The sequence below is a fragment of the Penaeus chinensis genome, chromosome 31, assembly GCF_019202785.1.
Source record: "Penaeus chinensis breed Huanghai No. 1 chromosome 31, ASM1920278v2, whole genome shotgun sequence".
NCBI classification, from domain to species: Eukaryota; Metazoa; Arthropoda; class Malacostraca; order Decapoda; family Penaeidae; genus Penaeus; species Penaeus chinensis.
Genome location: NC_061849.1, coordinates 31,190,828 through 31,203,327, shown reverse-complemented (window position 1 = coordinate 31,203,327; position 12,500 = coordinate 31,190,828). Strand labels below are relative to the sequence as shown.

The 12,500-nt window shown below is 43.9% G+C and overlaps 1 protein-coding gene across 5 annotated transcripts in view; it reads left to right on the top strand.

Annotated features, from left to right (window-relative positions):
• LOC125042247 (ankyrin-2-like) overlaps nt 1–12,500 on the top strand; it is an 82,234-nt gene that overhangs the window by 62,249 nt on the left and 7,485 nt on the right. For all 5 annotated transcript variants that reach the window (XM_047637774.1, XM_047637773.1, XM_047637775.1 and 2 more), the window contains 2 exons: nt 1,442–2,950; nt 4,936–12,348. In XM_047637774.1, the coding sequence (XP_047493730.1) occupies nt 1,442–2,950; nt 4,936–12,348 (8,922 nt within the window). The remainder of the gene's footprint in view (nt 1–1,441; nt 2,951–4,935; nt 12,349–12,500) is intronic.

The following is a 12,500-nucleotide window of genomic DNA, read 5'->3' as shown; positions in this document are numbered from 1 at the left end:
CAAGTCCAAGTAGAAAGCCTGATTCAGCCAACACAAGTCATAGGTCAGGCACAACAAGTCCAAGTAGAAAGCCTGATTCAGCCAACACAAGTCGAAGGTCAGGCACACAAGTCCAAGTAGAAAGCCTGATTCAGCCAACACAAGTCAAAGGTCAGGCACAACAAGTCCAAGCAGAAAGCCTGATTCAGCCAACACAAGTTAAAGGTCAGGCAGAAGTTCAATCCGAAAACCTGTCACAGCCACCATCAATGAAAAGCCAGGCCCAAAGTCAAGTAGAAAGAAAATATCAAATGCAGCAAGGTCAGGTAGAATACATCTTACAACAAACATCAGGATTAGTTCAGCAGCCTCAAACTGGAGAGGCAATACAAGGACAAGTTGGACTAAGCCAGCACCTGAGAGTAAATGGTCACCAACAACAAATTCAGACACAAGTTCAGAGAGAAGGCCAGTTTCCACAAGATAAAGTACAAGCTCTGATACAGAGCCAAGGTCAAGTACAGACACAAAAACAGCAAGAGACAGCAAGTAAACAGATACAACCTCAAGCAACAACCAAGGTTCAGCAGTCGACCACCAGAGTCATGTCTCCAGGGAAAGACCATGCCATTACATTGGCCTCTGCAGCTACACCTGCTGGCAAAGAGAAACAACAACAATTTGGTGACTTGACAAAACGTGTAGCAGACGTGGCCTCTACAATGGCCTCAACCCTGGAGAGCATAACAGCTGTTGCAGAAGGCCTGGAGGGTAGTCATCTGTCCAGTGATGAAGGAGAGGAACAACTGATGCTAATGAGGGATTCCCCTCGATGGGAAGATGAAGAAATTCAAGCTGAAGACACAGATGAACCAAGAGCCATCAAAGCTGAAATCAAACTCTTAGTTAAAACTACTGAAGTAGGAAAAGAATCAATCGAGATAAGAAGCATTCGTGAGTTTGTAGAATCTGATGAAAAGAATCTTGCTGGTTTTGGTGGTATTGTTCCATCACCAGTTCCAGAGGCAGGGCGTGTAACTCCCCAGGGTGACCGGGTGTATACTCTACAAAGAGGCAGCCCCAGTGCACGTACCCCCAGCCCCAGGTTTGTTCGTCAGCAACAGTCATCCCCTGTGTCGTCGTACATTCAGCCTACGCACGACGAGTTTGATCTCATGGCTCAAGTGCGAGGTAAGGCAGGCTTTTAGCTTGCTGCTCTCTAGTACTTGTGCTGCTTCTTAGCAATCTTTTTATGTGTGACTTGCATATTTAACCAAACTAAAACTCTGAGGAATGTATTTGACAAACTAACCAGTAATAAATTCAAGAGGCGTGGCTACACACCATTAGCCTTGCTCTGATATATTGAAACGAAGGCTAAGACAAAAGTGAAAGGCTTGGGCCTGTTGATGATGCTTCTAATCTCCAGGCTTTACAGACCTTCTTCCCTCATGTGTTTCAGACGGTGTCCTTCATGGTGGTTGTCCTGAAGCACAAGGCATGGACTGGGAGGGGAAAAGTGTAGACAGCATGTATACTGAAACTGTGGTGCAGGCTAGAATCTCCATGCTCCCTGCGGTGGACACCAGCGAGGGTGTCGCCCCTACCTCCTCTCCTACCACTACCCTTCCCTGCGCCAGTCCTCAACCCTCAACTTCCCCTCACACGGACTTGACCTTCCAAACCTACGACCTGACACAACGGCCTCCCTATTCCCACCTAAACCTGGAACCTTCCCATCTGCATGAATCTCATCTTGTCGAACCTCAAAGTTTCGACATATCTCCATCTTCTGTCACTAAATTATCTGATCCTCTCTTCTTAGAAAAAGGCTTTACAAGTGCTACTGAAGGTCTTTCCAAACTTGTAACTTCTCCCTCAGCTGCTTCTTTACAGTCTGAAAGTGCTGCTCCATATACTGGGACTGATGACATGGCAGCTGCCAGTGTCACTTATAATACAAGTAGTGCTGTGTTGTCTATAGGTCCAGTCTCGCCCACTGAAGACTCCAGTGAGGATCATGCAGAGATTGATCGCACAAGTACTGAACTTTCTCCAGACAGTGTAAGGTTTGAGCAAGATATGTTAGAGACAAGGACCGAGGATGAGGCCCCAGATTTAGATGATGATATGATGGCAGGGTCACCTGTGTTGGGGCCAGAGTTAAGTGAAAGAGTATTTTCTGTGGAAGCCACAGAAGATACAGACATCACAACACCTATGGAAATGCGTGACTCTCACACTGAGCGTGATGCTACTGCTTCAAACTTGGAATCCGTTGATGATAAAGAAGGCACTGAGGGAAAGTCAGACCTTAAAGACCAGTGCTGGGATACTGAAGATAATATCACATGTTTAGCCCAAGAAACAGCTGAAATTCATAGTAGAGTAATAAAACTCCAAGAAAAGGTTCAGGCTCAAGAAGTTGACCTAACCACAGCAAAATCAGAGGCCGAATTAATACTCAATACAGTAGCAGACATAAGAGAGGCTGTTAGTAATGGGAAAGGTGAATCAGATGCACAGAAGAGCCAAATGGCACAAGATATACTTGACAGTATATCATCTATATCAGATACTGTTGCTAAAATAATACAGAACCTCAATCCATCAGATGTAGAAACTTCATCTTTCTTAATGAAGGGAAAAACTGGAGTGACAAAGACTGAATCCACTGTAATAGAAGCCAGTTCACCTGAAGAAGGCAGCCCTTCTGACTCGAATGTACGCGATCAAACCTTTTCTGATCTCTTGGATTCAGATGACATCAATCGCGAAAGCCTAGAGGATGAGTTTGAAAAGTTGGCTGCTGAGATGAGCCTCTCTCCAAAGGCAGAAGAGGCACTAGTACATAAACCAGAATCCACCATGACAACTGTTCCTTCTGATGCCATAACTTACCCTGTCTCTTCTTCTATTATTTATCCCTCCAAAACTCCTGATGCCTTACAGGCCACACAACGGGAACCAGGTATGGAACTCGCTTGTGGTTCTTTTGTAGTCCATCACCCATCATACTGACAGGCTCTTATCCTAACACTTTTTTTTAATGATAGGTTTTGTTGTACATATCCATTGTTTTCAGAATTCCTTCAAACCATTTCTGTCAATGTTTGTTTTGAATGTTCCATAAATATATTTGTATATTTTTTAAGCTGAAAAGATATGGGCATTTCATTTCACAGCTGACGATGATACATCTAGACAACAAGATGTCCAGTTAACAATGGTATCTGGTGTAACCCATCAAGCGGGTGGGGAAGCTAAGCTTGATGAACTTGTGGAAAAAGGTTGTTTTACATCTTCACCAAACAGAGTTTCTACAACTCATTTAACCAAATCAGTTGAATCTAAAAGTGATGAAAAAGATGAGTTTAAACATTTCAATAAGTCTACGGATATTTCTGAAACCGAAGGCTTAATTGACACTTTCAACACTATTGGGGAGGCAAGTGTAGATAAGGCATCTGAAGATAGCATTGGGGATGTTGTTGTCCGTCGAGCCTCAAGTAGGAGTGGCCCACGCCCCACCACCTTTCCATTGTGCCTCCTGCAGCCAGAAGTTGTGGGCTCCTCTCCAGAAGCTCAGCAATATTTCCGGCAGCAGCAGGAGGTACTGGAGGAGATGGGACGCCAGGGTTCCTTACAGATGGATGTAACTGACTTGAGAGCCTTAACTTCACCAGAGAGTCTGGCTGGTGGTAATGAATTTGAGGATAACGAGGCAGAGGACTCGAGCCGGGAGACTAGAAGCAATCTCCGAAAGCTTGTCAAATCATCTTCAAGTTATGAAAACCTTTATGATGGTGCGGACCTACAGGCCGCCAGCAGTGAAGATACCCCAACCACTTCACAGCTGACAAGCTCCCTCGGAGATCCGTTCAGTACCAAGACACATCTCCCCCCAGAAATGTGTTCCAGTTTTGAGAACTTGTACATGAAGGCCAGAGAGGCTGATGAGAAACTTGTTCATGAGGCTAGTTTGCTTGCTGGGGAAATCCTGGATGAGGCAGTGCAAGAGGCAGTACAGGAAAGTGTGGATTCTAACACTTCTCTCAGCCCGGCCACTTTGCACACCTCTTCAGGCACTTATTCTCAGCAAGTAAATGATGACTCTGAAGTACAAGTCTGTCAGCATGAAGACACAATAAAATCTGGTACAGCAGGTATTTTGGTGATGTAGCAGCAGCCACTGCTTTTTCAAGGGCACAAATCTAGGCTGCTGTCTTTTCAGTTTGTGTGGTGTGATGCTAACCATTTTGAGAATCAGGAATTGCTTAGAGAAGATCTTTCACTGAAGGAGTGACTAATGACTTGTTAATTTATAGTTGTGTGAACATTAACATTAATTGATTTCTTTCAGATAACAAGTGACGGCATGTACTATGTTGTGTAGTAGCTTGTGTTGGGTCCAGGGATGCCATTTGCTCACGACATCGTTTTGTATTAGCTTTTATACAATGAGCATCTCAGATGTGAGGACTAGAATCCATGTCCTCTTTCTGCTTTTGACAAAATTCGTAAATGTGTCCTGTCTTGGATTTATATGGCATTTGTTAGTGGCCTGGTATTGGTCAAATGTGGCCTATCAATGACATTGTTGTCAAAATACCAGGCTTTATATTTATAATCTGATAGTATGGGGGTCCAGTCAACACCATTTCCTCATCTATGAACATATTTCATGTTCAGTTTAGGTCGAAGTAGCCAGGCACAAACAAATGTAGGACAATTGGTAAGTAGTAGGTTTTTTGATTGTGTAGACTTACATTATGCACGTTGGGTGAATGTTGTGTAAGTGTGGAGGGTGGGTGGGTTCTGTTAAGGATCATAAGTTCCCACATACCTTGAATGAAAGAGCCAGCCCAGTTTGGCAGCATGTGGTATGAGTGAGACCTGTGCCATAACAAGTGTGTGTGACGTTTACTAATAGTGTGCTACTAACTCTTGTTCTAGATGTGGGAGTGGTGTTTACAGAGCGTAAAGAGTATGGGGGCGGGGTGAAGCCATCTGCAGAGACGACAGGCGGACACTCGCACATATCACCTTCACCTGTTCCTCATCCTTCCCAATCCTCATCCCTTACCACAGACCAAAAGAAAGCCCCAAGCACTAAACCAGTATCTCAGGAGGAGGGGCAGCGACCCCCTGATGATAGTACTACTCCAAGTCGACCAACAAGACGGCATGAACGAACATTTTCTCAAGCAAGTAATATATATACTGGAGCCATTCCAACTGAGACTAAACAAGAGGGAAAGAAAGCAGATAAAGAAACTATTCCAGAAGAAGTAGATGGTGTTAGTGAAACCATCAAACCATATTCAGAAAGAAAACAATTTTGGGAGAGTGTTACAGGCCAATCATTTGAAGCCAAAGGCACTCAGTTGATCAAGACAGAAACTGAAAGTGACACTGACACAACAGGTACAGATGGCACAGTAGTGGAGCAACGGATTCCAGATAAGAAACCATCTGTAGGAGAAAGTTCTGATTCGGAAGCCGAATATTTAGCTCACAGGGAGAAGCCAGCTTTTTATGAAAATCAAGCATTCATAGGCACAGAGAAGATTGATGTTCCCAAGGAGGGTGATAGAGATGGAGCTGTAAGTCCATTTGAAGTTCGCCGTAGGGTAGAAAGTCAAGACTTGCCCTCACCTGAAGATATAGCATTTAAAGATGTGTCTTCCAAGAGAGCACTCTTTGAAAAGGAAATCAAAAGACAGTCCATGGAGATTGAGGAAAGTCAGTCATGGAAACGATCATCAAAAGAGTATGACGAGACAGTCGTCATTTCTGAGGAGTCAGCATCCAGCACACTTCAGAAGAAAGAAGAGAGGAAACAAACATTGGAGGAAACAGTAGAGAGTGATAAGGATCTCTCTAAAATGAAGAAAGAAACCAGAGAGGATATTGTATCAAAAACAGATTTTGAGAAAGTCGAAAGTGAGCAGAAGAAGGATAAAGTTAGCAAGAAAGATGATGTATCAGAAATTACAGAATCCTCAAAATTACTCAAAGAAAAAATGCAAGTAAAGGAGAAAAAATCACTATCTGAAGTTAGTATTGGTGATAGCAAGGTAGTAACTCAGACTGACTTGTTATCAGAAAAGAAAGAGAAAGAAAGCACAGAGAAAGCAGGAAAAGTAAGCATGGTTGACAAGAAGGTGATATCCCAAACAGATATTTCTAAAGAAAAAATAGAGAAAGAAGTTTTAGAGAAAGCAGAGGAAGTAATCCATGAGAGTAGAGAGAATGAAGGTGGAATTTTATCAAGAACAGTTTCCAAATCAGAAGAGAAAGCAGAAAGCTTATCAGAAGCCAGAGAAACAATCCAGACAAGATCCACAGAAGATCAGGATACATCTCGAGATGAGATCACTGAAGAAGATATGACAAGAACTGAGGAAACATCAGAAGAAGAGGCAGACGAATTGATGACGAAAGAAAAAGTAACTGTAAATGTAACAGAGGAGACTCGACAACTCGGAGACACTCATGAGACTGTAGTACGAGAGACAACCACCACACGAGATGGTGAGCAGGAACAAAGAATCATCAAAGAGACCAAAACCCAGCAGACTGTGATGGCTGATGGGTCCACAGTCAAGACCACTTCAATTACCACCTTCACAACACAACTGGATACAAAAGAGACTGACGAGTTTACAAAGGAGATGACTGATGAAACATCTGCATCCGTACCTGAAGAGAAGGATGTATATAAAACTATGACAGCAAAAGAGAAATCTGAAGCCTTTGTAGAACAACGCATGAAGTCGGACATTTTTTCTCAAGAGCTTTCTTCCTCAGCAGAGGATCAGAGCCCTGAACACAAGGTTATTACTCCCAAGGAAACTGGAGCTCCAGTCTCTTTACAAGCAAAAACTGATGAACATCCACTTACTAGTCCAATTAGAGTACCAGAGGAGAGTGTCCAGGAAATTGTATGGGAAGTATCTCAGGAGAGGTCAGAAACAGTTTTATCTGAGACTGTAGAAGACATTCCATCACATCAACCCATTGAATCTCACCAGGTGAAGGAAATTCCACGAGAGGAACAGAAAAAGCCAACAAAACCACGAAGGAAATCATCTGGCTCTACTGAAGGTAGATTGAGTGAAGAAGAGGCACGAAAACTTGCCATAGAAATTGTTGAAGAAGTGAAAATGGAAGCTGTTAAAAGATCACCCATTGCACCGCCAGCAGAAGAGTTTGGAGAAAGTGATGGAGCTGCCAAACCGCCATTTCCAAGACCTAGTCCAGAATCAGCCTTTACTGAAGAAACAACCACAAAAATTGAAAAATACATCCAAGAACAATTAGGAGATGATGTTGATGAGAAACAGCTCAAGTTAATTGAATCTGTTACTGCCAGAAAAACAGAGATGTTGCACAAAAAGATGATTGGAAGTGAATACCAGCATAGCATGGAAATTACCGATGAAGATCTGCGATCCAGTGGAGCTGAACTCTCACCCATCGAACACCAAATGGAGAGGCTCCGCCAAATGACTGAAGAAGATGATACCCAACGATATGCCAGAGAACCTTCTGAGGCAGATGAGAGTGAGAGCTCCATAATCATTCACGAGACTGCAGATGACGTCATGTCAAGTGAGTATGATCAGGCAAACCAAATGATCACAAAGACATTAGATGCCTTGAAAACTGCAGAACTAGAGAAGGTAGAAAGGCCAATAGACACAATTAAAGAAGTGCCAGAAACAACTGTACTTACAGCTGTCACAGAAACAAGAGATGTGACAGTTGCAGAAAAAACTGATTTTGCTAAATTGACCAAGCTAGAAGTCCAAGAGACTGCTAGACAGCTGGTTAAGGAAGTAACAGAGAAAGCCCAAGAATCAGAAGCAGTGAGGCAGGCATCTCTCACAGCAGCAGAACTCCGTCAAGGTTCTGGAAGTCGGGAGCACAGTCGTACACCAAGTCCAAAGCCAGGTTCCCGAAAAGGTTCTTGGATGGATGACGAGGATCTGCGACGTGAGTTCCGTAGAGATTATGAAGACAAAAAAAAAATGTTCAAAGAGGAAATGACTTCTGATAAAGATGTTTTCGAGGAAGGGTCTGCAAAAGAATCAAAGGAAATGAAAGTATCACAACAGAAGAGTAGTGACAGAGAAGTTCACATGGAGTCAAGCATGACAGAGAGCATGGAAGAGTCAAGCACAGTTGAAAGTGTACGTTCTATAGAAGGTAAAATCAGAGCAGAGGTCATTACATCTGTAGTGAAGGAGGTCAAGGAAGTTGAGACTGAAAAAAAGGAAGAAGTTGTTATGAGAAAAAAGGGTCATGTTGAAGAGTTTAACCGAAGATCAGGTACAGATTTCGACGCTTGCTCTAGTTCTGGAGAAAGCCACTATTTCACAGCAGCTGAAGGCACTTCTGATAGCCGCACTGGAAGCAGACCATGTTCATCTGATGTAGAAGCACTCATTTCTGAGCGGACCACAGGCACCTCTGAATATGATACTGCACTCACTTCACAAGATGCTTCACAATATTCATCATATTCAAATTCCTCACAAGATTATCGTACAGCAGCCAGCTCAATAAGTTCTAGGGATTCAATGAAATCCATTGATTCTGAGAGTTCTGGCCATCTTGCTAGCTTTGAACTAAGTGAAGCTTCAGAAACCTTAGTACCCTCTGCAGCTGAGTTAGAGAAAGATATGGATCTTCTTGACCAAGATGTGGCTGATGAAGAGATCTCTCATTCCCACCATACTGTCATCCCACAACTAACAATTCAGTCTGACACACCAAAATCTGAGGATGCACCAGGATCCTTTGAAGTTGAATCAGATGATGCTGAATTTGAACAAGATGGCAAAGATGCTGATAGTTATACTACATCTAAAATGAAAAGATCTATTGAAATGACATTTTATCCAGAACCCATACCCCTAAGCACAGATAAGAAAGGTAGTGTAACAGAAAGTGTAGCTTCAAGTTTAGAAGAGAGTACTGTTTCAGAGGTTTCAATGGCCACTGTGGTAGAACAGGATAAAAGCATGCAGGGGTCTACCACCACCGACTCTAACATGACAGCATCAAGTGTATCAGAGCAGATGGTGTCATCAGTCGGTCAGGATTTTGATCATCAGGTAACTTGTACAGACAGTGGAGTTTTGACAACAGATACAGGTGATGGAGACATGACCTTGCATTCTGTTACCATTACTGCAACATCAGTTCCACCTTCAACAGATGACCAGAGTACAGCTTCAATGTGTACTCAGGTGACATCTGAAACCCGTGCTCAAGTAGAATTAACAGAAAGTGAGCAGTTTTTTCGCGCTAATGGACCCACTGAAGTAGATTATGTGCCTGAGTACGACGATGAGGAAGTACAAGGTGCGCGGCCAGCTGTAGCCCCTACTGTACCTGCTTTTCAAGAAGCTGCAGGAGCTATAGCTGGCCCTTCAGAGGGCCCACAGAAAGTTGTCATTGTTGAAGAATGTTACGAAACCGAAGCCGATCAAGAATATGGCCAAATGATGAGAGAGAGTGAATACTCAGAACTGGCAGAGGCTGAGCTTCAGTATTCTCTAGAAGAACAACCTGAAGCAGAGATGAGTAGTATGTTAGTGATTGAAGAGCCAATTGAACGGCCAAGAACACCAGAACCTGGCTTTATACCCTCATCCCGTCCTACTTCTATGATCATCCAATCTCCTGAAGAACCTGAAGAATTCACTGAAGTAGATAAAAGGTTTAGTGCTGTATTTTCTACTACTTATGAAGAGAGAGATGAAGGTAGTCGTTCATCAGTTTCAGATATGACGAGTATAGGTGTACCAGACATAACTGTCACAGAGCATACCTTACCTATGCCAAGTCAGTATTGTTATCCAGATCTTGAACGTGAGGAGGACTTTCCCGAGTGTCGAGCACTAGCAGAAGCAGAAGACCGAGGACCGGATATTCCAGCTACTCCGGGATCTCAGGAGTCTGCATCTACTTGTGCTTCACGCAAGTCATCCTCAACTGACTCGGAGCAAGGGAGAGAGTATTGCTTAGATGACATGGCACACGGCCCATCATTTGGGTCTTTTGAAATGGTGGAGGCTGACGAAATTGATGATTTTTCAGAATATGAACGAACACTATACATGCATGAAGAACGCATGATAGAAATGTCACAAATCAAGGAAGAAGATGAAGATGAAGTTGAAGAAGAGAGACGTCTAAGTAGCTCTCCAATACCAATTCCAACTCAGTTAAAGGCTGTCAAGATCGACAATTCTAACACACCTAGTGAATCTCAGGCTAGTGATGAGACAGAAGACCCAGATGAGACTGGCGATCCATCCATTGAAGAACAGAGAAGGTGGCTAGAGCTACAGTTTGAGGAGAGTGATGCAGCCAACTATGAATACCAGCAAACTGGCTTCATAGAACATGTATACTCTGGTCCTCTTGAGGATATTGAAGAAGAGAGGGAAGATGCAGAACGGAGAGATCTTTCACACATCACAAAGAACTCATCACTCTCATCAACTCCAGAATATGATGTTCTGGCTGGTAGGAAATTTTTCACTCGCAGTGGAGAACACGATGATGTTTCCATGACTTCCCTACAGGAATTTGAAAACCTTGAACAACAAGTTGCTGTTGAAGCTATAGCAAGGAGAGCTAGTTCAGGTTCACAGGAATCTTTAAATGGTAAGAGACCAGAGAGTAAGAGTGGGCATGGTGATGATATATCTGTGGGGTCTTTTGCATCACTCCAAGAATTTGAACGTCTAGAAAAAGAATGTTTAATTGTCGAACAAATAGAGAAGAAAGCTCAGGAAGAAGCAGCAATGCTTTCAGAGATAGAGGAGGGGCACGAAAGCCAAATGTCAGAATCTGAAAGTTGTGAGACACTCTCTGAACCTGGACGTGCTTCAGTTGAGGGTGAAGAGTATGACCAGAGATTGTTTGAGATAGACGAAATTATACGCCAGGCACAAGATAATGTAGAGAAGTTTGATAAAAGTAAGGCGGAATACCAAGGTGTGAGACTGCAAGATATTGTGAGTGTAGATGGATCTGGTTCAGGTAGCAGCCATGCTGATCGCACTCCAAGTGTAGGTCGTGAAGAAGGTGATGCAGACTCCTTAGAAGAGGCACAGCTGCCAGAATTAGATCTTGATCAGACTGGTGTTACGAGTTTAGGAAGCTCGGCCAAACAGGATACCATGAGTATGAGTGCAGACAGTATTGAAGCAGCTCCCAAGCATAAGGTACCTCGTGAAACAAGTCAGGATTCTTTAGAAAAGGCAGACGCTCGTTCTTCTGACCCCATGACTACTAGTGTAGATAGTATTGAGTTTGTGAGTCGTCAGGATGTTATGACTACTAGTACGGACTCCATAGAGGCCCGGAGAAGACGTCCAGATGCAATGAGTGCATCCACAGATTCCATTGAACCCAGCAGGCGTGATATCATGGCCACCAGTATAGATAGTTTAGGCAGGGATGATTCTAGTGGTAGAGATGCAGATATCAGTTCAGGAAGTGAGCAAGTGAGGCCTCTGCCCAGGGATGGTGGAGTGATGGAGTGCAGTCTGGAGTCCTTGGAACCCACTTCATCCCAGGCCACACATGCAACTTATCAATATGATACAGACTCTATTATGTCAGGCTCCTTCACTAGTGGATGTTCCAACACCCTTGTTGCATCAACAGATGATTTTCCTGATATGATGACCTCTTCCATGTACATTCCAGAAGGTGAATTGCCACCAGAAAGTGAAGAGCAGTATATCAGATATATGCAGGCCAGTGGTGGCACAGCAACTGAAATAGTCCAACCAACAAGTGAGGAAGGTTACTCGCATACTGTCACACGTGTAGTTAGACTACAGCCAGAGGCAAAACAGATAACCTTTACAGGACCTGACGCTCAAAAGAAAATGGAAGAATACATGCAAAGTTTTAATGCTGGAGAACATACCACCCAGGAGGAAGCAGTAGATGCTCAGGGCAATGTCCATATCCGTCGTGTAACACAAAAACGTATAGTAACAGATCCAAAGGAAACAAAAGAACATGGATTTTCTGTGGCAGATCCAAGTGTAGAGGAGCTAGAAACCCGTGATGAGCACGGTAATGTAACACGTATTGTGAAACGAACTGTTGTCACCACACATACAGTTGAAGTCGATCTAGATACTGGTGAACCAATAGTGCAGCCTCCTCCTACCACTGTCTCCTCCACAGCCGCATCCTTCTCCTCCCGTATTCCTCGTCCAGTTACCAGTCCTCCTCTAGCCTCCCGGTCACCCCCTCCTGGTCCGCCCCCTGGGTCGCGCGGCCCCCGTGAGCCCGTCCTCCCCTCCCTGGAGCCCAACACAGTCTCAGGTACAGCGTCCCAAGCGTCACTGTGTTGCACCGCCCGCCGGGTGTGTCCCCGCACTCTGCACTCCTCCAGCCTTAGTTCTCTTTCAGCATGCTGTGTCCGCATGACGTCACGCCAACCATCAGCCCTTAGTGCTCATTTTGTTATCGTCTGT